Source organism: Perca fluviatilis, chromosome 13 (genome assembly GCF_010015445.1).
Source record: "Perca fluviatilis chromosome 13, GENO_Pfluv_1.0, whole genome shotgun sequence".
NCBI lineage: Eukaryota > Metazoa > Chordata > Actinopteri > Perciformes > Percidae > Perca > Perca fluviatilis.
The window spans coordinates 17,977,645-18,005,052 of NC_053124.1; the positions used below are offsets into that span (position 1 = coordinate 17,977,645).

Consider the following 27,408-nt stretch of genomic DNA (forward strand, 5'->3'; position numbering starts at 1 on the left):
TAAAGAACATATTTTTAGTCTTGACACATCTAATCATTTTCACTCAGTCAAACATCAGAGGCAGCCCATCGTCGAGGCGCCAGAATCAAACAAACAGTAACGAGGACGAATTTATGTACCAAAGGTTGTAAATTGAGTTTAAGAAAGCGCAAAGGAAAGTTGAAAACACCCCTGTGCAAGTTTATGAGGTAAGTTCAAATATGATTTAATCATTTATGCTATATGGAGAACCAAAGTAAGGCTGTGATTATTAAATACCACCTAGCTGTTAGCGACGTTGGATAACAGATAACGTTAGCGTTAGTCAACATCTATATATATTCATATCTATGGTCAACATCAATTTTGTGACTTATGATGGTAAAACGATGCTGTGATTTAGCTAATATTACGAAAAGTCAACGGAAAATTGGACTGATAGCAAGCTGTATATCAGTTAAAACAATAAACGATGATGTAGGACACATTCATTCATTCATTTTACAACAGTTAAAACTGTTAACGTTATATAGATTAACGTTAGCTGCTGGTGGCTCAGTTTTTCTCAATCTTCATTAAAGCTTTAACAGTAAAGACATACAAGTCTTTAAAACACAACCATTACAGGACTATAGTATTGCTCCTGTTATATCAGTTAAATATCTAAATTATTCTACCACTCACACATTATATTTTTATTGAATGTATTGTATAGATCTGTCCTTCACTCTCCACCATGAAGACCTCCAAACCAGCAGAGCAGACCTCTGCTCAAGAGGAATGTGGTGTTTGGCTGGACACTGTGCAACTGAAAGGAAAAGCTAAACAGGTAATTGTGGAAACTTGCTTTAAATTCTGACTGAATGGCTATTTCATTACCTCTCAAAACAGCAGTGAATTAATACATTGTTCACAGCAGATGTTAATAACACACAAAACCACTTACAGTATAGCATTACTAGTAAGTAATATCATCTTATCTGGAGCGTCTTACACGGTTATTGTACGTGAGTATATTAGTAGGATCACAATTTAATCTTATGTTTCAGAAACGACTTGCCCGTCCTATTTCTAAACTGCTGAATCCCTTCGCTGGAGGCAGAGCATACAATTTGGCTGTGGCTCTCAACTTTACTCAGACCAAAATGGAGATGCCAAAGACCAAACAGAGCTCTATATCAACCTTCTTCGCACCTCAGCGCAGAGGTATGTTGCAAAAAACTCTGCTGTCATCAGGTTGTCAAGACATTTCTTGTCATGAGTATTGTCATCTTCAACTAAATCAGTCAGAAGCTGATAAAGCTGCAGTAGACCATTGACTTAGTTGCTTGAATGCATAAATTGACACATTCCATTTCTTTTTTGTTAACATAACATTTGTTTATACCTTCTGCCTAAAGTTCTCAATAAGATGTCTACTTCTGAAATACCAAACATGGATCCAGTGCGGCCTTCTTCACCATCTACCTCGTCCACACGGGCCTTAACTGCACCCACCCCTGTAGTATCAGGGACAAAACGAAGGCGTGAAATAGATAGAGACTTCTATAGCTGTGAGCCTTGTGTGGATCATGCGTGGAAAAGTGAAAATGTGACTGAGCCTGAGGCAGCAGAATGGCAGGAACCGGCTGCAAGCCATACACCTTCTCAAAACGTGTGCTATGAGTTTGAAGAAGAGCAGTTTGAGGAGATAAACCCACCGCAGAGTAAGAGGAGGCTCACTGCAGCCTCCTTATTGCCAGGTGACAGTCAACCTCTTCCACAGGCGTGGAGTCAGGACCCGCTGCTTACCTGTAGCCAATATTCTGAAGGTGAATCTTACCCAACTAACCAGAAAAACATCACAGCAAAGAACTTTAGTGACTCTAAGCAGAGTTTCCTTAACAGCCTACAAAGTGAGGAAGCCTTTGGTATCCAGATTGATGTGGAAGGGAGGACCTCGACTCAAAACCACTTTCATTCTTCTCAGGTGGATGATGAGAAAGAAAACTGCAGGTTTTTGTCCCCACGAAAGCACTCACCTCTCACTCATATTGAGCCTCCTTCAAATCATAAATGGACAGAAGCAATAACTGCATCACCTCGAAAATGTATTCCAGAGCAGCTGTGGAAAAGAGCTGATAAAAAGGTGAGCCTTGAGTCACCGTTCAAATGGAAAATACCAAGCAGCTCTCCTCCAAAAAAACTAGCAGCGCAGCTCTCCTGCAGAGAGGTTGATGAGGACAGTCTGGCCATGTTGTTCACCCAGGACTCTGAGGGTTTCAGGGTAATAGCACACAGAGGTCTGCAAGCCAGGAGCCCTCTCAAAGATCAGAGTAACATCAGCTCTGGGACGGTGAGAAAGAGCACTTACAAATCTCTGATGGAGCAGGAGGAGGAAGACGAGATGCTCTTTACTCAAGACTCTCAGGGAAATATGGTGATCAAACACTGAAAGGAGCCTTTGAAATGTCATATAGTCTGGATGTAGATAATTGATCTCTACTTTAAAAAATATTTGTTTTTCTGTGCTACTAGAGCTTGAAATTAGTTGTTATAAACTGAGATATCTTGTTTGTTTGCATAATGACCTGACTGATTTACTTTTAGCAACTTTAAAATTATTGATATATTTTCTGTGACTGTCTTACCTTTCTTTACCTGTAAATCTTTAGTATTTTCCCGGATGTCTCAGTCTACTTACAGTTTTCCATATTGGAGTTTGCTTGTGTTTGTGATACCAGGTATTATTTTCTTGTTTTTGGTCTCTGCGATGCTGAAATATCTTGCAAGGTGCAGCTTTATTTTGCAGTAACACTAACAAGCAAGAACTGAGTTTAGATTTTATTTGAAAAATGGTACACAGTTACATCAATTTGTCTTCATGTAAATTAAAAGTTTTAAAAAGTGTTTCTGGTGTTCACACTATCTTCTCTATCTTATGCTGGTGACGTGCTACATGTTAGGACAAAGTAATATAGAGATGAGTAAGTTGTACAATTTGTACACAAAAAAGGTGTACAAATGAAGAGCTTATAACTTGATTTCTAAATATTCAGATAAACTAGTAGCCAAGTATTAAGTTTACTATTTTTAAGTTGATTTATTGCCTTCTGCAGAACACCTGACATTGTTACATTCGTCTGAGCTGATTGATTATACTGTACATACGCTAGCAACTGTGACATCTGCTGTCAATGTAAAATATAGTGAGCAGTGTTGCATAAACTTCACTCAATTAGTGCAACAGTGCTACATGACCACCATGCACTATACACATTTTTAGAAACTAAGACTATCATTAGATAGAAAACAGACCAAATAGTCCTACACTTAATTTATTATCGTCTGGTTGGCCACTGAATGTCATATGTGCATGTTATGTAATCTTTAGCCTTTTCTGGAAAACAATGTGAAACTGCTGTTGTAGTCTAAACTGTGCTTCAACTCTCATACAGTGAATGTAGATACAGTACAGTTGTAATAATGTTGAAATATAATTGCTTATATTTCAACAGTTACATATTCTATTACACAAATGCTTGTATTGCCATGGCACAGAAATGTAAGAAAAGGTAAATACGTTACAGTTTGTGGGACTTAAGCCTGATATATCCATTTATTCTGTAGGGATGTGTTTTGAAGAGAGGGATAATCAACCTACTTATTGGTTCACCTTAAGCAACAGCTCTCAAAGTGCTAGAAAGACATGAAATCACAAATACAGGAACAACGAGCGGACCAAAAGGGAATCTGTTGCAACAATCCCTTGTATATCTTGGACGGAGCGATTTAAATCAATGGTGATGATGATTTGTGTGCTGGTGGTGAGGATGCATTAATCAGCCTGCGATCTCAGTGGGCTCTGTCACCAGTTTGGAGCCATCCCAAACAGTCTTGAACTGCTCTGGTACTGGAAACTCCCTCTGTAGAATAACCATGAAGAAAACAGTAAATGCAGCTGTGAAATGAGAACTACACACATGAAAGATTCAGGAAAATACTGGATTCACACACATTCAGAGATCCAGCACTCTCCTTGTCCCTTATCTCAGACACTCACGTATTCGTCATCTTGTGGTACCAGGATGTTCATCTCAGAGCTCTTAGCACTGACGATGTCACAGTTGAGGGAGTCCTTACTCAGATAGACCTGGCAGCCCTCTGTCTTGTTAATGGAAATGGTGGGAACCGTTCCCAACACCTATAGAAAGACATCTTGCATTTATTGATGTGTGGCATAATTTGCACTCATCTAAAAATCTACAAACAAAACTGATTCCAATGATGTTTTAGCAGAGGATAACATAAAATATGGGATACCTAAATGAGAATACAACACAGCTGGTCCATACATCAAAGCAAAAGTCATTAAGTCAGTAAACAACCCTCCAACAGAACTAGTATTAGGTAGCCATGAGAGGCAATTAATATTGCTGTTACTCTGAAATGTGAATACATTTGCTATAGCCTAAAATCCTTCAGATCTACTGTATTGTATGTTCAACATAGATAACTGACTTGTGCATCTTTTGAAGCCATTGTATTCTGTAAATGTTTTTCTCACCTGTAACTGAATTGCCTTTGAGTTGATTATCTCCACAATCCCGACTACGTTTTCAAAAACCAATCCCAGCTTCTTGCAGTTGTCTGAGAGAGTCAATACGTGTAAAGATATGCATCATCAGAAATTATGAATTTCATCACAAATTTTCAGTTGGTTTCCAGACCACTCACCTATGATGATGGAATTAATTTTGCCCTTGATTTGCAGGGTGGAGTTGTTACAGCCGAAGACGTAGACCACTTGTTTTAGCTCCGTCTCCTCAATCATCAGGTCGTGTTTCTGCTCAAAGTACTCCTGCAACCACAAGGGAACAGATGCATTCAATAATATGAGACTTACCACAATATAAAACCATAGTATATCTTCCTTTGGGAATAATCCCTTAAAGACAAAGCAAACATTTTACGTACCACCCTCCATTTTTTCCCCTCCAGCTCCAGCAGAGGGGTCTTTTGGACGGCTGCCTTGGGCGAGTTCACAGTCCCTGGGGACTTTGTTTTGGTTGGTGTAGCTTGCGAACGCAGATTGGGGTTCTTATGGGTCTTCTTGTCATCTGATATATGCTTCAGACCTACAGTTGGAAAACATGAGGGAAAATGATTAATGCACATGCAGAGATGTAGCAAGGATTTTAGACATGCTGACTTCCTGTCCCGCACTATCTGCCGTGTGCTGAATTGCTGCGGAGCTCTCCAGCGTCCGGCAAAAATAAAAGCTCTGCGGAGGGCTGCGGACCGCCGGAGCTGGGACGCAGTCGGAACGCAGCCGTTATGCAGCCAGTGGAAATACACACATTGACTTTAATGGAAACCTAATGACTCCGCCGCTGTTACGCAGCCAGTGGAAATTGGGGATGAGTCTTAATTCCCTCAGCACTATCTGAGAAAATTCAGCCAACAACCAAACTCAAACATTGAACAGTTCCAATACATTTTCTGTAAATTGTATCTCCCTACAAGGTGTAGTTCCTGTGGAAAACATCAAACCCCTTTTACAATTTAGTTGTCTGCCTAAAAACAACCACATTTTAAAATATTTAGTCTAAGAAATGCTTGAATGGGCTTTAAAAAAAAAATCATGTTTAATTGTAGAATGTAAAGTCCTATTTGTTTGATTAAAACCCCCCATATTCACAGAAATATCATAGGACACAATATCATCTGTGTCATCTATGGTAGCTACAGTATGGCCCTGTACACATGCATATTGTATACTGTAATCTTTCTTCAACCCACCTTTAGTGATGTCCATGCCCTGGTTGAGCTGGGCAAATAGCTCTGAGTGTTGGGCCAGCGCACTGCTCGCCTGAGGCTTGGAGTCATCATCAGTGAAGACTGGAGGTGGGCCGGGGGGAGGAGGGGGAGGTGGACAGGAGGGAACACTGGGGGGGTCAAAGAGAGAAGGAGGAGCGATGGGGCCCTGGAGGGTGGAGAAAGAAATGTTAGAAAGCAACACTGCATTTTAGCTTTGTGAGCTTTTATTGAGAGGTGTTTTGAAGATAACAGCTGTAGTAACATATCTCTCCAGCAGGGGGAATGTTGCACAAGAAATATATTTTAGCTTGGAATTCATGTCTTTTTACCAGCAGACCATGGTGTATGTGATTGTGCTCTCAGTACAAGCAGTTGAAAAAACATGTTTAGTCTTTAGTGCCAAGAGATGCTTTGATGGTGGGGAGGCACTTTTATTTCATTTTAAGCAGCTTTAATGTTGTTACTTTCTCTACCTGTTAGTAGGCTACCACATACATACTGTATCAGCTTGTTCCAGCTCTTTATTGAAGCTATATGATGTTTACACTGGGTGAAATGCTCAGACCCACGACTATGGTCTACACCAGGGGTCACCAACCTTTTCTAAACTGAGAGCTACTTCATGGGTATTGAGTCATACGAAGGGCTACCAGTTTGATACACTCTTCTGAAATAACAAATGTGCTCAGTTTGCCTTTAGTTATATATGATTATTAATGATTAATGATACTCTATCTATGTGAAGACACTGATCATGTTAATGATTTCTCACAATAATTATCAACAATGACTTAACAAGGTGGGAAACAGATAATATCAATATTCAATTGTCATTTTTAGAACAGGCCTGAGGGCTACTCATGTGGTCCTTGGGGGCTACCTGGTGCCCGCAGGCACCGTGTTGGTGAACCCTGGTCTACACCAATTCAACTAATGGAAATATTCTAGATATCTTGTGCATTATTTTATATACATTTCCCAAAAATATTTACCTGAAATATTTAGGCTCTTTGGAAACTTCTTGCATCTCTGCTAGAATTTCAAATGAAGTTTGTGGCTTTGAACAGTGTTGCTGGCTGAGCAGTATAAGTTTATAACTATGCTAATCAGGTCCTGTAATTAGTCTTCTGGTCATCTCTAGTCCACCTTAATGTGTCTACAATGAATAGAAGCTTTGGTTTAACAGAGCCGTGTACAGTAAAAGTACACAGACATCTATCGACTACTACAGTGAGGAAAAGCACGCACGCGCGCGCATGCACACACACACACACACACACACACACACACACACACACACGTGTGGATTGAAGACCTTGCACAGCTGCCAGAGACAGACAGACAGACAGACAGACAGACAGACAGACACACACACATACACACACCTATCACAGTGGTTCAACTGTCACTTTACATGCTTCTACAGTACAGCTGAGACTACTTGATCTTTGACACAAGGTACATGTGTCGTGAATGTCATTGCTGAACAATGCTGACCTGTTACGCTAAACAGCTCAGTGCATACCACTGTATTAGAACCAGCATGTGTGTGTGTTCATGCATGGCTGTAAAGCTGTCTGACTGCTTCTTTGTGTTCATGCTTGCTTGTGTTTGTGTGTGTATGGGTGTACACAAACAGGTTTGTCCAAAGTAGAGGACAACGTAACATTTTTGTGAGAGGGCAATTCTGACCCTTTTTTTGATTTTGAGGGGCGTTTGGTCACAATTAATCGATCTTGATAATCAATAAATCATTTAACTCATTTTATAAGCAGCTTTTATTTGGCATATGTGACAGTAAAGTGAATTGTTTTGTGTTTAGACTGTTGGTCGGACAAACAATTTGATAACTTCACTTTGGGATTTGTGAAGTTGTGATGACATTTTCACTGTTTTCAGACATTTTATAGACCAAATAATTAATAGATTCATTGAGAAAATCATTGTCAGACTGATCATTAATGAAAAGTATTATTTGCAGCCCTGCTTTAGACTGTGTTAATTACTTTTTGGTGAAAAGACATTCCAGTTTTCTCATCTGGAATGTACTTATGTACTACTTGTGCTGCCACAAATTGCCTGCCGGAGCACGGAGGGGACAGTCTGAACAAACCGTGAACAACTCAGTGACAGAAATTGTTAAAAATATGACAATCAATAAGAATATTATTGATTTCAGTCTTTTTTAATTAAATTCTTTAATTCCTTTTTGCCATGAGCCTGATCTGAAGCATAACTGATGTGTGTGTGTGTGTGTTTTTTTATGTGGTGTGTGTGTGTGTGTGTGTGTGTGTGTGTGTGTGTGTGTGTGTGTGTGTGTGTGTGTGTGTGTGTGTGTGTGTAAAGCCACCTCCATATGTCAGCCTGTGCATGTCAGAGTATAATCGTGTCACTAAAGCCATATCTGAGCAGCAGATGACGGCTGCGTTAAAGGTGGACCAGCCTTGCGGTTTAGGTTACGGCGCACTGTGTGTACACAGACTCTTTGTCAGGGTTCTTCTGTGAAGAAAACCTCCATTCAAGTAAACCCTGAGGACCACCTGTTGGTACCACACACTCCCGTCGTTGTATGCACACACACTGTGTCCCTCACACACACTTCAGCTCTGTCGTCTGACAGCAGGGACAACAGCTGACACACACACAGCCACTGCAAACTCTCAAGTTTCTGCATGAAGAAAACACATGCATGGACAGCTGTTGAGCATTAGCTTAACCTAATGTTTTAACCTAGTCATTTGATGTTAAAGGAACAGTTTCACATTTTTGGAAATACGCTTATTTAATTTCATGTTATTTTATTTAATTTCACTCTTGCTGAGAGAGTAATACCACTCTCTACATGTCTGTATGGCAACTATCAAGCTACAGCTCACAGCTTAATTTATCTTGGCATAATGAATTGAAACAGGTAAAACATGCCTGCCAGTATTTCAGGAAGTCACTGTTTCAGGCCAAGAAATAGTCCCACACATAATCCCTCGTAAAACTTCAACTTGTCCTTTTTAAACTTAATAATAATTAATTAAAAGAGATACAAATGTACCTTTGGGCATTGCCATGCTAGCTGTTTCCCCGTTTCCAGTCTAGTTGCTATATGCTAGGCTAAGCTATGCAAACAGTCTCCTGGTTATAGCTTCATATTTACCGTAAAGACATGAGAGTGGTATTTATCTACTCATCTAAAATCACATCAAATGACAATGAATAAGTGTATTTCCCAAAATGTCACTACTGTTATGTTAACTATTCCTTTAAGAGTGAAATTGCACTACAGCTTTCCCTTAGTGAATTAATATAATAAGAAATAATAAAACAAGGTAATGTGTGTGTGGTAGGATTTGGTTTCAGGCTCTCATAATCTCTGTGATCTAGTGAGTGTGAGTGCAGAGAAGTCCCAGAAGAGACAGCCATAAACAGAAGTGTGTGGGAGTGACAGAGGTTTTGTGAGCTCTATGGAGAACTGCGTTGTGCAGCTACTGGAGAGAATCTCGTTCATTCATTTATTCATGCTCTCTGCAGTGGTTTATGTAACCGGCTCCATAACTAAAAATGGAAGTTAATTTGAGCTCTGATATAAAAAATATCACAGCCTGCGTGTAGAAACTAAATGAGATAATACACAAGTTGTTACAGGAGTAATGTATTGTTTTTAGGCAAGTGTATTGTTAACTTTGAGAGAAGAAGTATGTTATACTCACACTCTTGCTCCACACCAGTCCTGTAGAGTGGTGCTGTTTGATGAAGGACTGCATCTCGGTCCAGATCGACAAGTAGGAACGCACCCAGTCTACATGACGTCTGTCGCTGGGAGAAAAGGGGAGGTTGATGAGACAAAGATATGATGGCCAGATGAAAACAGAGAGAAGCATGGCGTAAGTAGTAAGGTAGGAAGGAGCAAAGGTAGGAAGTAGATGCAAAAGGGGATGTGAGGATGGACAGTACTTACGTTTCCTTGTAGTCCTTCAGCACTCTGTTGGTGTAGAAGGTAGCAGCATCATTCATCTCCTTCACATATGGCCCCGGCTTCTGACACTGAGAGACATGAAAGCTCATTAGAAAACAGAAGCACTGTGAGGTCAAAACAGTCCTATACAGACCTTTGAGATCCTATCTGACTATCAGCACATTTGCCTTCATTTGAGAGTGCATTGCGACGTTAGGGTGATGTTTGAGAAGAACTGTTTTGAAATGTGCCGTCCTGACAGCATCTTACACTGACCAGATTCAGCTTCAGAGGATTTTCTTTAAAGGCACACTATGCAAAATTTGTACCTTAATATAACAGCTTCGAAGTCATTTCGTAGTAGGGCGAATCATTCCAATAGCAAAGCAGGGGGGGACGCCGCTGGCAAAACCAATAATGCAAGTTTGGGAGGTGGCGCCCCACTAAATCTCGCGAGAATCACAAATTGCTTTACTACTGTCGGTTCTGCGAACATCCGCTATGCCCGCCAGAACCTTTTGGACATCGGTGACCAGCACCAGATATCTATTTCGAGTGTCTTTCATTACACGCACAACATCCCAGACGACATAGCGAGACCGCCGGGCTCTTTGTGGATTGTTGTCGGGTCTAGGAGGTGGTGCAGACGGAGGAGGGAGAGGAATAGCGGGGCTGCAGGTCCAGTGTTATGCTAAAGCTAGCATAGCACACAAGCCACCTCTACCGAGCCTGTATCTCTCCGATGCCAGATCCCTGGTGCATAAAACAGACGACTTGGAATTACAACTCACTGGAAATCGCTATGTTTGTGACTGCTGTGTTTTGATTATCACTGAAACCTGGCTTCAACCGGGGATACCCGATGCTAGCATGCAGCTAGCAGGCTGCACTCTGCTCCGCTGGGACTGAGGACTGTAAGAGCAGAGGAGGGGGGCTCTGTATGTACGTGCATGAGAACTGGTGTAATAACAGGACAATTATAGATAAACACTGTTCCCCTGACCTCGGGTACATGTCTGTAAGATGCCGGCCTTTTTTTCTACTGAGAGAGCTAACAGTAGTGATCATTACAGCTATGTATATTCCACCCGATGCCAATGTAAACACGGCGCTCTTTCTCCTGCTGGACACCATAAACGAACAGCAGTGGGCCCAACGCGATGGTGTTCACATAATCGCAGGAGACCTTAATAACTTGAATAGTGTACTCGCGACATTTTATCAACATGTCAAGTAAACTTGCTTGCATTCTATGTTGTATGTTGTTGCGCTTGCTTGTTGTATGTCAGTTTTTACCACCACCTGCCTATACTTTGTATCACATTGCACTTTTCTGCTTTTTTTGCACTTCTGGTTAGACGAAAACTGCATTTAGTTGTCTTTGTACTTGTACTCTGCACAATGACAATAAAGTTGAATCTAATCTATTCTAATTTACGAAGTTGTTGATTCATCCATTGTTAATAATAAGACGAGTCCTACAGGGGGGAGGGGATCAGGCCGTGAGTGCAGAAACAGCGCTGCATGAGTGGTATTTACAGTAACGTTAAATACAAGTACTCCACAGCGACTCTAGGGGTAGCTGTTTGACAAATACGTAAACTGCATAGTATGCCTTTAAAGGGGTGATAGAATGATTATATAGGGTATTTAACACTGTTCCTTAAGGTCTCCTAATAGGGTATGTAACGTTGGTTGGGATGAAAATGGCCCGGGTGCAATTCTATGGGCCGTATGCAACCGCAGCGAACCATACACCATACACATATATTGGAGACGAGACAGCAGGTCTCATATTTCAGACACTGCAATGTTTTGTTACTAAATTCCCTTCTGAGACTTTTTTTATGCGAGAAATCAACTATATAAAGCTCAAATATGGGCCGTTTTATGAAAATTGATGGCTAATTGCAAATTTGGTAAGACGGGTCAGGAGCTCCATACAATCTGACGAGACAGCGGCAGCTGGCTGTGCTCCATACCCAAGGCAAAGTCACCGTTTCTGGGTTACTGGACTACCGGGGCTCCGCGGAGCTGGCCGGCTGCCGGCATAACTATAGTATATTTACTGTTTGAATTTCGTCACGCCACTTATATTACAGCAACCCTAAGGTCTTACAAAGCTAAAGCTTGTGTCCGATTTAAATTGAATGCATTTTTGTGAATTTGAGGGGTTTTGTTAGCTGCTAGTGTCCCTTCAATCCTATGAGTAAAGATCGCGGCTACACTTTTCAATGAGACAAGAGGCGAGACAAGAGACAAGAGGCGTTTATTTCCCCGATATCTATTATAAGATTAACTAGAACCTGTGGTAAGAGATTGCGGGCGTAACAATCTCGCAGACCGCGCTCTCACTCACACACACCGGCCATTTAGCAGGAAGAGGGGAGGGAGAGCTGCAGGCCCTGGAGTTCCGTCAGGGCCTCGGGCATTTGGTAGTCCAGTAACCCAGATATGGAGTATGGAGTAACCCGGGTATGGAGCGCTGGCAGTGACGGAGATCCATCTAGCTCATAGCGGGCCGGGGTCTGGGAAGGAGGACACGCCGGGCGGTGAAGCAGCACCGGCTGCTGTCACGTTAGCCTGCTGAGCTCCTGCTGAACTCCGACACACAGTCGGACAAAATTTGCAATTAGCCATAAATTTTCGTAAAACGGCCCATATTTGACCTCTACATAGTTGATTTCTCGCATAAAAAAGTCTCAGAAGTGAATTCAGTAATTAAATAGCAGACGAACAATGTATACAATTTCTGAGATCTGCATGACCTAGATTCAGAAGACTAAGCTGACCTCAGGTCAGTGGTGTAGCCTATGTAAATGTTGGGGTGTGACAAAGACTAGAGACTAGAGCCAAATAAGGGACAGCCACATAGTTGACGTCAACTGTGAGCTTTGTTGAGATTCGCCCGTTTTCAGCAGCAGTTTCAAATTGTGAGATTTGCAGAGGAAAGAGGTGTCAATGGGATTTTGAGGTTCTATGTATGTCCTATTTACCCTCCAAACTGTCGTTTTTCAACTACGACAAGGTAAAATCAGTTTTGCATTCTATCACCGCTTTAAGTACTTAAGTAGAAAAGCTTTCATCTTAATCTAAATGATATTCATCCCTAAACTCAGAAGAAGAGATCTGATGGGAAGGGCAGAAAGAGGACAGAAAGAGGGACAAATACTGTATGTAAAACATGTTAGGTTGTATTTTTTATACATATGTCTGTATGCAACATTTTTATAGTTGCATATTTTTTACTTTTTAGACTTGTGATGATTTTACATGTTCACGTACTATCAGTTCATCTATACTTAAAAAAAAAAAAATTCTGTAACATAATCCCTTCAATTTGAAATGATCTTTTTTTTTCATGTACATCATTTTCATTGCAGCTTATGTTTTTTGTCAAAATTACAGTTTCCTTGAGTGAGTTTGTTTTATCCATTTATATACGTGTTTGTGTGCTTTTTATTTTGTTTCTATAGGCATCTTCTTACATGTGTTTTCTTGTATACATTTGTGTGTTTGTGTGCATGAAAGTACATAATTGTACTTCTCCTTACCACAGCCACCCAGCCTAGAGCGGGGATGCTCTCGCTGACGGCTGACAGGTGGTTGAAGAGGCTGCTGCCACGGTTTCGTTCACGGAAGCTCTGGATCTCCTGGATGTGATCCGAAATTGGCTTCAGCAGGTCTTGCAGCTCCGTCTGCAGAAGAAGAAGGGGGGAATTGGGATGGGACGGCAGAAGGATGCAGGAGAAAAGGAAGAAATGTCCCTGTGATAGGAGAATAGAAGATGGAAGAGCTAGGGAGGGTGGTAAGAGATTGGGACTTGTAAACATTTTACATTTAAATAAAATCACTTCTTTAGCACTTCTTCTTTGACATGTTTCAAATACTTTTGATTTTACAGCCCCAGCGTTGTTTACGTGCCCACACATACCCAGCCTGTTCTCGGTGACAGTCAGTAATTCCTAAACTAGACTACAGGACAGTAACTAATTTTATTAGCCAGAGCTTTTTTCCATTTGATTTTCCAGATCTCAGCTACAGTATAGCTTGTCTCCCAGCCCTCAGCTCCCCTCCCCGCCGCTCTGTTCCTACAAACATTCCTCGGTTCATGGGGAGATCCCTCTGGCCTTGTAAGGCATACCGCTCCTCCAGTGTTTACAGTTTACCTATCACACATGCACCCGCACACACATAGATTCAGGAAGGAACACAATGTTTCACTGGGGAATTTCTGCTTCAGTTTTCTTGTTCTGATCTGCAGTGAAATGGCTGCTATGTGAAACATGTACTGTTAATGAGCTGTAAAAAGTGTTTATTTAATCAGATGAGAAGTTGCAGAACACTGCTCTGTTTATGAAGTAGGCCTAGCTACATGCATTAAGATAAGCCAGTATATTTGCTTTGATAATATCAGCCTTTGTCATATACCTGATGTATGGTAAAGTATCTCTTACTAAAGTAAATGCTTTATTCCACAGCACACAGTTCATTTGTGTGTGTGTGTGTGTGTGTTTGAGTGTACATAAACATATCTGTTTTTTTTGTGTATTTTTTTGTATAGAATATATGTAGATGTTAGTGTGAAGCCATGCTGTATATGAAAATGCGGCTCCTATGTGTGTGTACAAAGGTGCAATCAAAACAGAAGTAAAAATTCTCCTTTTTTTGCCAACAAATTCTTTTCCCAATCAGATGCACATGATCTCCACAAGCTGAGATAGATGCTCCTTTCTCTGCTCCTCCGGCTGCTTTTATTTTTACTAAATCCAGTTGATATCTCTGTGCGAGCAGCTTTGAAGCAATATATTTTCCCTGTCCAATAGAGATACCATACGTACATATATGTACATATGTCCTGGGTTTGCTGAGTAGGAATGTAAGGATGATTTGAGGTAACATGAATTTAAGTGAACCACAAAAAACATATTAGGAGATCATTATTCAATCACCTTTCTCCCTTGTTATTCAGTTTATTCTTTCAGTTTTCAGCACTTAAATATTTACCCAGTTCCATCTTTCTCCACTATTTCTGCAACTAACGATTATTTTCATTACAGATTATTCTGCTGATTATTTTTTCAATTAATCAATTCAATGTTTTTCTATAAAATTTTCAATAATCATGAAACATGCCCATTGTGGATTCACCAAGGCCTTTAAATGTCCAACCAAAAACCCCAAACCCAAAATATTGTTTACTATCATAAATAACAAAGAAAAGCATGCAATCTGCACATTTGAGAATCTGGAATTAGCATGTAAAAATGACTAAAACAACTAATCAATTATCAAAATAGCTGCAGATTTATCTAATAGATAGATTAACTGATCGTTTCAACTGTACTATTTATGTGAAAATAATAAAGAGATCTGCCGACTCCTCAAGTCCATTAGAGCTATCCCTCTCTACATCACACAACAACAATGTCATCATGGCTCCCACTGAAAGTACGACTTGTATTCTGTGAGTCAGTGCACTTGTCAGAGTGTGGACTTTCCCTACTCAGTCATGCTGCACAGTGTGAAGAGAGACAAATATATTAGCTGTATTCCCAAATGCACTGTAATCTGTAAATGTTCTGGCAAATTTACATGCTGGCATTAAGTCAGAAGAGGAGACAATTTTCCATGTCAGGACAAGCTATGTTTTCTATAAATCTTCTACCACAGCTTTTGTGGGAACAAAAACAGAGATATTCCTAAGCACAGATACATCTAGGTTGTTCTTACATAAAGCATCTCTCAGAAAGTCCATGTGCTGTTTGGTATAGCTAACATTTGGACAGAGCCAGGCTAGCTGTTTCCACCCTGCTTTTTGCTAGCTGTTTCCACCGTGCTTTATGCTAAGCCAAGCTAAGCTAATCGTGTGATGCCTGTAGAGAAAAAGAAAGAAAAAAAGAAAGAAAGCAAATAACTACTCCCTTTTAAATCAATAAACAGTGCTACTGTGGGTCTATTTAAACTGAACAAAACAATTCAAAGGAACAATTCAACATTTTAGGGAATACGCTATTTGCTTTCTTGGAAGATTGTTACCACTCTCATGTTTGTACGCTAGCTAAATATGAAGCTACAGCCAGCAGCCAGCTTAGCTTAGCATAAAGACTGGAAACAAAGGGAAACAGCTGGCCTGGCTCTGTCCTACCAGCACCTCTAAAGCTCACTAAACATGTTATATTTCATTTGTTTAGTCCAAACCAAAGTGTTTTACCTTGCTGGGAGCGAAGGAGCTAACCTTTGGGCTGAGCTAGCTTTATGAAGCTTAGCACAAAGAAGAGAACATCAGAATCAGACTGAACTAACGCAGCTCCTTAAATTCATAGTGTAATGAAATGTGATTGCTCACTGATCGTTTGAACTGCACAGTTGATGATAATCTCTGAACTACACTAAAGAAAAATGACTTAAATCAGCAAAGTGATTAATAATTTCCATTGCTCCACAGGCAGATCTCAGTCCACCAAAAAAATTATAAAAGAAAATGGCCACATGGCTAAGAAGTCAACTGTCTGAGGCAGAGATACAGACAGATACAGAAAGAAAGAGAATGAGCTGACAAAAGGATCAAAAATGTCGGCTCACATTATTTGATGGGAAGTGTGTTACAATAGCACAGCGTCCGAGCCTTGACTTCCTATACAAGCAGTGGATCAAAGGTGGAGAGTGGAGGGCGACAATGGGAGAACTGTAACTGTGAAAGTCTACAGTGTCTGAACTGCCAGACACACACTAACACACATGAAGTTAACAGGCCAACTTGAGGTCACATGAGAGAGAGGCATACTTTCTTTCACTCTATCTATCTATCTATCTGTCTGTCTGTCTGTCTGTCTGTCACACACAGACACACAGAACAACCACACACACACACACACACACACACACACACACACACACACACACACACACACACACACACACACACACACACACACACACACACACACACACACACACACACACACACACAACAGGCTCAAATATAGAACATGCCCATAAAAAGTCAGAGAGCACAACAGGGGCTGTGCTGCAGAGAAAGACCAGAACTTTGTAATCTCTATGTGTGTGTGTGTGTGTGTGTGTGTGTGTGTGTGAAGAGAGGCTTCACTAGTTAAAGTCACACAAACTTTTCCTCCTAGTATTGGTCCAACCTAATCAAACCTACATTTAGATATAGGGCTATATTGTCAATGCACATTATTTTTAACCCACACACAACCAACTTTGTATTCATACAACCATCTTGAGTTGTCTGATTATATATATATATATAACACTCACTATATATATATATATATATATATATATATATATATATATATATATATATATATATATATTCCATTATGACATAAACACAAAAGACTGTTAAGAAAATAAATTAGCTCTTTCATCTTAAATGATGAAAAAAAGTTTTTCAGCTTGAATTGCTGAAAAACCTGAATATTGATAATTATTAAAGGCCCACCTGGCAGTGTGTTAATGATTTTTTATTGTTCCAGACAAGGTAAAATCTTGAAAAGGGGTCAAGTCGCAAAGCAGCCAAGTTAAATCTAAAGTCCTTATGTCTGCGACTTGAGTCCAAGGCTCAAATCTCAAGTCTTTAGTTTAGAAAATGGACAGAAAACCCTAGTATGTGTTTGAAATATGCTCTATGACAATTCCATACTAGGAAAGGGGACAAGACTTGATACAATTCTTTTCTGCTCTTTTCCGTGTTGTTTTTGGGGTTTATTTGGCCAACAGCGATACAGAATTTCATCTCCTCTTCCCTTATATCTCTCTCCTCCTTTCTCTAGGGTGAGTCCCTCTCTCTCTGTAAAACTCTCATTCTTTCCTTGTTTGCATTTTCTGACAATCACTGAAAGCTCTTTTCACAGCCTCTTAACCAATGACCGGACAGATAGGGAGTAATCACTTCCTGGTTGGCTCCATGGAACCCTGTAAAACACACACAAACACACACACACACACACACACACACACACACACACACACACACACACACACACACACACACACACACACACACACACACACACACACACACACACACACACACACACACACACACACACAGAGCTTTCTCTCCCACCCCCCTTTCTCTATACGTGAACATGTTGGGAATGTGTTGTATTAGCGTTTTCTTAGTCAAAGAGCAGCGTAATCCCTCTGTGAACAGCACGGCTTGCTGGGGGACACAGGAGGGGAGGACACGGGTCAATGACGTATAAGGATTTTCAACAGGCCTTAAAAAAAAAGTCATGTGGTGCAACCGTGAATTATTGTTGTTTTTGAAATGTTAAAGTGAATAAATATATGGGAGAGATGCTACATATATATTTTTGTTGTTGTTGCATTTAAACCTTTTTTTAACTAAAGAAAATGCAGTCAGACGGAAAATGTAGGCGTCACGTTTTTAACTGTTAAAGTTAAATTTGTTTTGATTTAGTTAACAGTAAAGTAGTCTATATCCTTTGCGTTCCACTTCCGGGATTGTTCCGGTGCTGCAGGAAATTCTGCCAGATGCATGTATTTTCCAATTCCTTCCGCTTTCTTTGTGTTCGAATTTTAAATTTGGTGGATTTATGAAGACTATTGTTGACTGCTCCTCAGATCTCTGCATTGTAAATTGAGACAGCTAGCTAGACTATATATCCAATCTGAGTTTTCTCTCGCACGACTATTTTGCAGCGGCTCATTAAACCAGAGCACGTTTTCCTCCGATCCCCGAATGCTATGTGGAGTAGCCAGACCCTCCTTCGGCGAGCTTGGAGGACTAACAGTAAAGCCACCAAGGCGCCTCAAACCTTATAGTTTTACAGTCTAGCACAGGCCTCAGAGTTAAGGGGAAACTGTCAGGAATAACTGGCACATTGGCATATTTGCTATAGTAATGGTTTCAATCATTTTATTTATTATGAATTATGTAATCAAAGGTCTAGCCAAATTTTCTGATCTTAACCCGACAGAATAAGTGCACATTCACAAAACTTCTGTGGGATTGGTGCTGGATGCCAAAGAATAAAGACTGCAATAAAATACACTGGAATCACTGCTCCCTTTAATTCAACAGTGACCGAACAGCTGTCACACCATCAGTAGGTTTCAGCATGTTGTACCTGTGCAGGTTCCTGATGCATGGCAGCCATTTTGAGAAAGGTTCTCTGAGTCTGCAGGGCGTTGTTCACCATCTCCGCCTGTCGATCATAAAGTCAGATAGGTTAGGATTATAATACATGCTACACATTCTATATTTTTTATACTGAATATAGACAATGTTACAGTGCCCTGATTTGCATGACATTTTTTCATTCTCTTTTGTTTACGCTGTGTGGGTTCTCTCCCGCTTATTGAAATCTAGGCAGTGAATCTGTCTCTTAGACATACAAAGAAAGTGTAGCCACGCACGCACACCCACACACGCGCACACACGCACACACACACACACACACACACACACACACACACACACACACACACACACACACACACACACACACACACACACACACACACACACACACACACACACACACACACACAGAGTTTTGGTTAGTCCCAGCCAGCTGTGTCCTGTATGTGTTTGAGACCTCCAGTTGCGGGCCAAGGGAACCACCAGGGAGGCTTTCTCCATAAAAGGAGCTTTGCAAACTTAGAGAAACTACCCCTGGCTCTCGCTCACACACTCCCCCTCCTTCTAGATAGAGATCTTCTTTCGAGGTACTGAGGAAGAAATACTTTACTTTGATTTCTCTCTCTCTGCCTGCCTTTACTTTTCTGTTTTGGAGCACTCCCTGTTGTTCTGAATATATTCAAAGGACATGACACAGCTATTATTGGCAACTGGCCTACCACAAACACACACTTGCAGTCCTAGTGGGAGTATGGGTCATTACCAAATAGGAAAAGGTGCTCCACTAGCAGTTTGATAAATGAAAGTAAGAGCAAAGTTCAATTATACTCCCATCCTTGGCTTTGTAGAGGACAGGAAACTTTGGACCATGGACCTCCCATACACAAACATCACTATCCTTCAGCTTTCCAATGCCTCTAAATGGGATCTAAAGCAGGAGAATCCATGTTTGTTTATAAATGTGCATCCAATCAAGTAAAGGTTGGCACAGACTGCCTGCACTAGTTGCTCCACTTGTATTCATCTGTGCTCCCTTTAGAGAATAGCTTGGCTCATTCCTTTGAGCAATCCACCTTCGAACCATCAAACCCTGATTCCCCATTACCAGTGGTCACCATGGTAGGCACAGAAAGTTCCATTGAAAGTTGATAGGGCAAACATTCAAATGAGACGTCGCCACCACGAGGGCCAGCGATCGGCTTGAGGTTTACATTAATAGTTGCTTTTGCCAACAGCAGACTGGCAAACCAGCCCTGAAAAGTGCCTGCATGCAGTTTGTATGTTGCACTGTAATAATTAAAAGGCCACTCATGAGTCTATCAATATTTTGATTAACTCTCTTCTTTCATCTGGATTTTGACAACTCTACAATAGAAGGACACAGTTGGCAGATACTTTAGTGAATTAATCAAACACTTACATAACTTACAATTACTTAACTTACATGTTTCTCCACCTCGCTTCCTATGGCTCGGCTGTTGTTCATATACTCGGACATCGGACCTCTCAGTAGGAGGTCAAAGGCCTCCACACACTGAGACAAACCTGGAAAAACAGGGAGACATCACTGCTCTCATGTTGAGCTTTCACTTAAATGTACCCAGTGCCTGTTTAACTTGTTGCTCTGTCTCCCAAACCTCTGAGTATGATTGAGCACAGACTTGCCTCCATCGATGCCATTGACACAGCCCCCGTTAGCCATGCCGCTGGACGCCTGCATCGTGACGGACATCTTCTCCAGGCGAGTCACAGCTCTCTCCAGCCTCTCCATTAAATCTTCCATGGTGACAAACCTAGAAAAAAAGAGAATGGTTTCTTAAGTTGTACTGTGACCTTTCTAATCTTAGGTATTAGTTTTGTGATACAGTACGATGTTTCACTTCACTGATCGCAGAATAAAATTGTCTTTTTTCCCCTCTCTCAACAGGGAGGTAAGAGATCAGTACTGGGTCCTGAGCTGATCAGAGGATCACTATTTATGACAGAATCACTATTCAACTTCCCCACGCTGCTGCTCACTGTTTAAGAAAAACTGGCCCATGTCATTACAAAGTGAAACTAAATGTAGCCAATGTGAATGGCTTTATGTGAACACTGTCTCTGTTTGAGCTGTCTGGCCCTGTGCAACCGTTACAACTTCTGCCATGAACACATGCACGTATCACACAATTGCATGAAGGAGGGACAGAGACTGGAGCCAGGCTGAGAGGAAAAACAGAGAATTGAGTGCAGTGGGGGAAAAATTTAAGAAAACCTGGAAAAATACCTGATGAATATACAGTACCTTTAGATACATACAATAGGAAGACAATCAAATTAATATATACAGACATTATGTCATATATATAACCACAAAAATGGTGATGCTGAAAGAGTGACCTCAATGACCCTGGATATTCTCATGATGACATTTAGAGATGAAACACTTGAGACACACACACAGATTGGACATTTCACATACAAGATTATATAGACTGTAGCCAAACTCAGTTAGCTCCCTGTTATGAGGTAAACAAATCTCCAGCTGTGATCGAATGCCACTGAAACACGGCACAGACCATATTGTGTCTCTTTCTTTAACACTGACCAGCCATATGCCTCACCATGCGGCAACGCAGGCAATTGGTCAACAGAGTGGAATTCAATCTAGCAACCCACTGCATGTTTACGCAAACTACTGCTAGGTAACTTTCCAATCTGACACCTGCTACTTTTATGTCCAACACACAATCCAATAGTGTGAGTTATAATCTGTTTTATTTGCTTCACAAATTATCTATAAAAAACACCAGGAGGCTATGTGTCACATTAATATGGCAGCTATGTAGACTGGATTGCTTTCCCTGTCTGTAATCTTTGTAAATTATGTCTTGTAATTATGTGCTATGAGCAGCAAACATGTCCTGATGGGCGTCATCGAGTCATCTCTGGAGAAACCTCTCCTCGGTGCCAGATGCCTGTCGCAAGACTCAGCTGCTATTTCTGCTCTCTGGGTCACAACAGCTCTGAAACCTGGAGAGCATGTCATCAATGTAGACTGATCATGTACAACAAGTCAGATATGAAGCAGCTATCCAAGACATTTGCTTGTATCAAGTTTATTTCTTGAGTTTAAACAGTGATAAACTAATTTTAATCAAATTATTAGTCTTTGCATTTTGGTACCACTTTTTCACCCTCTATACAAGATTAGTTAGTTAGTCTTGTAGTCAACAAGACATTTTCTGGTCCTGGAGTACACCTGTACACCACTGTAGTAAGGTGGTTAGCAGAGGGTATTAAGATAGATAATAAATAATGAAAATAATCACCTGTTGCAGCCACATAGTTGAAGCTTTAAATTGTATACATTAGATAGAGGACAGATAATCAACTACTCTATTTGCTAAAGTCCCAAACACTTAACTTAATCACTGTCTCGCTCAATATATAATGTGTTTAAAAACCATGAGACAGAAACAGCCAGCGTCTGCACTGATTGTATTGTCAACCAGCCAAATTCTCCATTGCAATGATGCTCTTTCAGCTTTTCATATACACTCAATGTAAGCCCATTACAGAAACTCAGCCCATTGCAGAAACTTAACGGGAAACAGCCAGAGTGGGTTCAAACCATGAGAGGTACAAAGAAAGTAACACACCAGACAAACAACACAATGTTACCGTTAATGGAATTCATCTATCAATAATGTTCAGCTGTTGTATTAAGTAGACATAGTAGACCCCAGTAAATGAACACATTCCTCCCTCTGTTCCTGCAGACAGGTGGGCAACAGCGTCTGACACATAAAGACCCCAACCAACAGCTGAGAAAGCACACATGTTCCTGCAGTGGAAAGATATTACTGACTTCCCCCTGACCTGCATGTCTACGCATGATCTTTGGGGCTATATTGGGCCACAGCCAGCTACTATGGGCCTACTGTAAGGTATTCAAATGTAGGTCTCAAGGTCCTGCGCTGCACTGTACAAATACATTTTAGTAAATTCAGCAAATAATTGTTTTATCGGTATTGTGTTAATGCTACAAGAGCTACAGCCGTTCATACAGCCACTAAAACAGGAAGCTGTGATATCATCAGTATGAGCTGTTGGTGAAAGTCTTGGTATTTTATATACACTTACAAAAAAACTGCTGTAGCATCTTGGTTTTTGTTGTTGATTTAAATAAATCACGGTTTAATTTAACTGTTTGTTTTTTTATTATATGCATCAGCCAAACTGCTTGCTGCCCCGTGACAGCGAGGGAGAACTAATCACTCAACGAAATCCCAACTGTTCACTGTCCTGGCTCCCAAATGGTGGAACGAGCTCCCCACCGACATCAGGATGGCCGAAAGCCTACACATCTTCCGCCGAAGGCTAAAAACACATCTCTTCCGACTATACCTCGGATAATAAAAAAAAAAGAAATTCTTGAACCTGCACTTTCATATGGCTCTTTGTAGCTTTGCTTATTTAAAGCTAATGTACTTGCACTTACTACTTGTTGTCTGGAGTTTGAACCTTCACAGTTGAAAGCACTTAATTTTAAGTCGCTTTAAATAAAAAGTGTCAGCTAAATGACATGTAATGTAATTATAGGCTATAGGGCTCGGCGATACGGCCAAAATCTTCTATCCCGATATAGGTACAGTAATTTCATATCTCAATAACGATATATATCCCAATATATCATGTTTTCTGGTTGTTCAATAAATAAATAGTCCTTGTGAAAATAACCACATGGTAAAGCCTTTTTGTATACAGACAAATACTGTATATACGATAGACATTTTTATATTGGTTTGACGAAATATCGTCATATCAGCAGCCTATCTATATAGATGATCTGAGTCATTTTACAGAAACACCCACTTTTGGAATAACACATTTTGGAATATGACTTAAAATGTATTTAATTTTCCTACATTTAAAATTCAGGTTACAGTATTAGTTAACACTTTGGCTTCATGAATCCACATAAATGAGAGCTTAATGGGTTTTTGTACATTTAGTTAAAACTGGTGTTACCATGAGGAGCAGTAACACTAGTGACGGTAACACCAGTTACAGTTTTTATGAAATATGTATTTTACAAAATGGAAGCTACAGTACCTCAAACCACATGTTGGTAATCATGCTAAACACTCTAAAATATGTAAGTTAATCCATTTGTATAATTTTTTTTTACATACCAATTTTTTCAGAATAGTGATTATTGTTAAATGGTGACACCAGTGACGTGACACCAGGGGACAGACATTTTTTTAATAATATTATTTATAATATTTAGTTGTTTTTTTGTTATGTTATCCACTTTATAAATTTGATATTGGTGTAAACATTATTGCATTTAAAATGGGAGAGAAATATCTTTTTAAATTCAAAACAAGCTCTTAATCCTCCATACATGCCCGTGGGGACAAGCAATTTTCTTGTACTTGGAATATTATATAATTGATTAAAACAAAATATTGTCATTCATGGCTCAACTAGGTATAATTATTCAAATATAAAAATTAAATGTGACTATGATTAAAGTGTTTGCTTTCTTGGATTGGTGGGATTGCTATGGACAAAGTACACATGGTGATACACTGGTAAGAGCAAATTACGTTTAACCATGTATCCAGCTAATTTAAAAAGCTCACATTACTGTATTGTGTGAAAAGTTAACTTCATTTAATATTTTAAGTTGCGTTTTCTTTTGTGTTGTGCAAACGTTCCACCAAAAGAAGTTCCTTCCCGGGACTATTTTGCAGCGCCAACATCGCTGTGTCCGAGCTTAGCGCTGCCCAAGACTATTGTGATTGGTTTAAAGAAATGCAAACAACCGAGTGTTTTTTTTCTCCTATTCCAGAATGTATGTGTGGTGCAGCCAGACCTTACTCCACAGCACTGTGAAGATAGGTCTGCGTAGTCTATATCCACAACCTTCCACTTCCGGGATTGCTCCGTTGCCGCCAGAAATTTTGCCGTATGTACTTCTTTTTGGCCGGATGTCCTTCCGCTTTCTTTGTTTTGGCATTTTAAACTCCGGTCGATTTATGAGGACTATGGTTAACTGCTCCTCAGATCTCTGCAGGGTTAATTGAGACAGCTAGCTAGACTATCTGATATCGTAATGGGCGGTGCTTAGCACCGCACGAGCCCCAGCGGGTCTGCAAAATAGCCTCAGGAAGGAACTCGTTTTGGTGGAACACGTGTATATACAAAGGTTGTTTTAGTCGTGCAGCAGAAAACTCAGATTGGTCAGATAGTCTAGCTAGCTGTCTGGATTTACCCTGCAGAGATCTGAGGTGCAGTTAACCTTTGTCTTCATAAATCAACTGGAGTTTAAAATGCCAAAACAAATAAAGCGCAAGTTAACAGACATCCGGCAAAAATTAAAGACATCAGGCAGAATTTCCGGCAGCATCTGAAAAATCCCGGAACGTTGTGGATAGGCTATAGACAATATAGGCAATGCAAGACTAATTTTCATTTAATTTATTTTTTCTGAGCACTGAGGACTTCCTGTCAATGTTGGCTCAAAAGTTAAGTTTAACCAAACTCAACCTTTAACATGGAGGAGCCGTGATATAATCAAAAGCTCCAAAAGCTCCTAAATGGACCTCTAGGTGATTGTTTTGTCAACTGTTTGGTCAGAAATGAGATTTAAACTTAAAACATCTGTAATTTATAATATGAACAGGCTGAAACTCATATAGTCTGATTACAGTTGCTCATCACGCAGGCACGTGTAGGCAAAAGATGACGCTTATAAAACATGACACGCTGCTGGCATGCTGACAGGACTTTCACCGCCCCTCAGATATGATGCTTCATGCCACAACAATAACCGTTACTCGAAAGGAACAAACGAGATGAAAGAAAACAGTCAGTACGAAATCAACACAGTGCTCTTTTACTGCGTGCTAAATATAAAAAAAAAACATGGCACACAGGGAGCAGGTGAAGATGACTGTGGACATTTCTGCGCAGTCGGACACTCAATTTTAACCCTCCGCCCCACCCCGAAAATTAACTAAACTTCACACTCAGTTAGAACCTCGTCGGTATAGAAACATCTTACCTCCTTCCTCTGGTCCACAGTAAATTTCAGCTGATGTTTTGTTGGGACTGTCAATATCCCGGGACGGATTCGTGGCTGTGTGCTGCGGCCGTGCAGTCCCCCTCCTGCCCAGTCACTCAGCTGCGCACAGCACCGTGACTCTTCCGGGATGTCCTAATTAAGCAACACGGTGAACCTGAAAGCCTCACGGCGTGCAGAGACGACCGTGACTCAGTGCCGCAGTATCTCCTTTGGGGCGGACAAGCACTTACCTCGCAGGCAACATGGCAGCCTTAGACAGCCCTGCTAAAAATAGACGAGTTATTGAGGCTGTGGCGAAGTCTACACGGGTCTCTCCTGAGGGAATGGACCTGAACTTACAGGGAAGTCATCCCTATCGACTGCCAAGGTTTGACCCCCAACTTGGAAATCCCCTTAAACATGATAACTTCAGTAGCCTATTATATCAGCTGCTGATGTAGGTTCAAATTAGCTTTTACATCCTGGATGCTAGGAGTCTTTGGTATCAACAGGTAGGCTACACAATTTAATAATGATAATTCAATAATGCCTCCAGATCAACCAAGTTTAAAGGAGTGCTCCACCGATTTAGTATTGCACTTTTATTAAGTTCTGGAATTTGAAATTTGAGAAACCAAGATTAAAAAACAAAATGGTGCAGCCGAGGGCAAGATATTTTGACTTTAGCCTAATGGAGCGTTGAACAGTTGAACTGTAATTTCCGAGTTCCCTGTCAGACATTTCAACTGGAACGCTCCCTGAAGTTGGATCTCAACATCACAATCCAGAAATCCCTGATATCTCAGACTAAGAATTACAACTCGGAGGCTGACGTGAATGTTTAATTTCTCCACTTGACACCTCATATGGCCTGAATGATATGACCTGAACATATTAGACCCCACACCCCTAGCCTGTTATGCAGTCTTTCTGTTATACATTTGTAATTAAATACCAAATCGATTTAACACTGATGACAGAAGCTTTTGGCAGATTATTTACTGTTCGTTAACATGGCCACTTGTTACAACTCATAAACACTTTATAGATAGTGCCTTGTTAGAAAGTGGTACTGACTTTAAAAGCACCTCCAGAGCCACAGAAGACATTATAGACTACAACTGTTCTCAAAGAGTAGTACTCCCCATGACGAGTAAACTGATCTTGGGTGCCCCTTTAAAGGCTCATCAGAACTCTTACTACTATTACAGCTCTACATCATCAGTTTAATAAAGCAACAGGTTTTACTTTTATTATATCATGAGGTCAGATGCTATGATAGCAGCTGAGTTCACCCATAAGGACTTGCTGTGTCACGATCACCCACCTACAGTTTCATTTTTCACCAGGGACAAAAATACTCCCTGGAGCCGAGTAAAAGAAGGCAGAGACAAGGAAGCACACTCTTTATAACATGACTTATTGATTAGAGAGTGAATGAATCATTGATGGTCTGAGTCCTGAGAGACTTTATTATGTGTCAGATGT

General features: G+C 40.5%; 2 protein-coding genes across 2 annotated transcripts; one reads left to right on the forward strand and one right to left on the reverse strand.

The window, feature by feature from the left end:
- The first annotated feature begins 16 nt into the window (after positions 1-16).
- Positions 17-2,868, forward strand: LOC120571506. Its single transcript, XM_039820485.1, has 4 exons — positions 17-188; positions 695-808; positions 1,029-1,185; positions 1,380-2,868. Exons 2-4 carry the CDS (start codon positions 716-718, stop codon positions 2,411-2,413), a joined length of 1,284 nt encoding a protein of 427 aa, XP_039676419.1. The 5' UTR covers positions 17-188; positions 695-715; the 3' UTR covers positions 2,414-2,868.
- On the reverse strand, positions 2,790-26,198 carry cap2 (cyclase associated actin cytoskeleton regulatory protein 2). The gene is made up of 13 exons (XM_039820484.1): positions 25,921-26,198; positions 20,529-20,656; positions 20,308-20,408; positions 18,850-18,927; positions 13,279-13,422; positions 9,728-9,813; positions 9,480-9,585; positions 5,761-5,944; positions 4,936-5,096; positions 4,696-4,819; positions 4,526-4,608; positions 4,022-4,162; positions 2,790-3,884 (listed from the first exon to the last, which is right to left on the reverse strand). The coding sequence occupies exons 2-13, from the start codon at positions 20,644-20,646 to the stop codon at positions 3,801-3,803; spliced, it is 1,410 nt and encodes a 469-aa protein (XP_039676418.1). The 5' UTR covers positions 20,647-20,656; positions 25,921-26,198; the 3' UTR covers positions 2,790-3,800.
- Between the last annotated feature and the right edge of the window lie 1,210 nt (positions 26,199-27,408).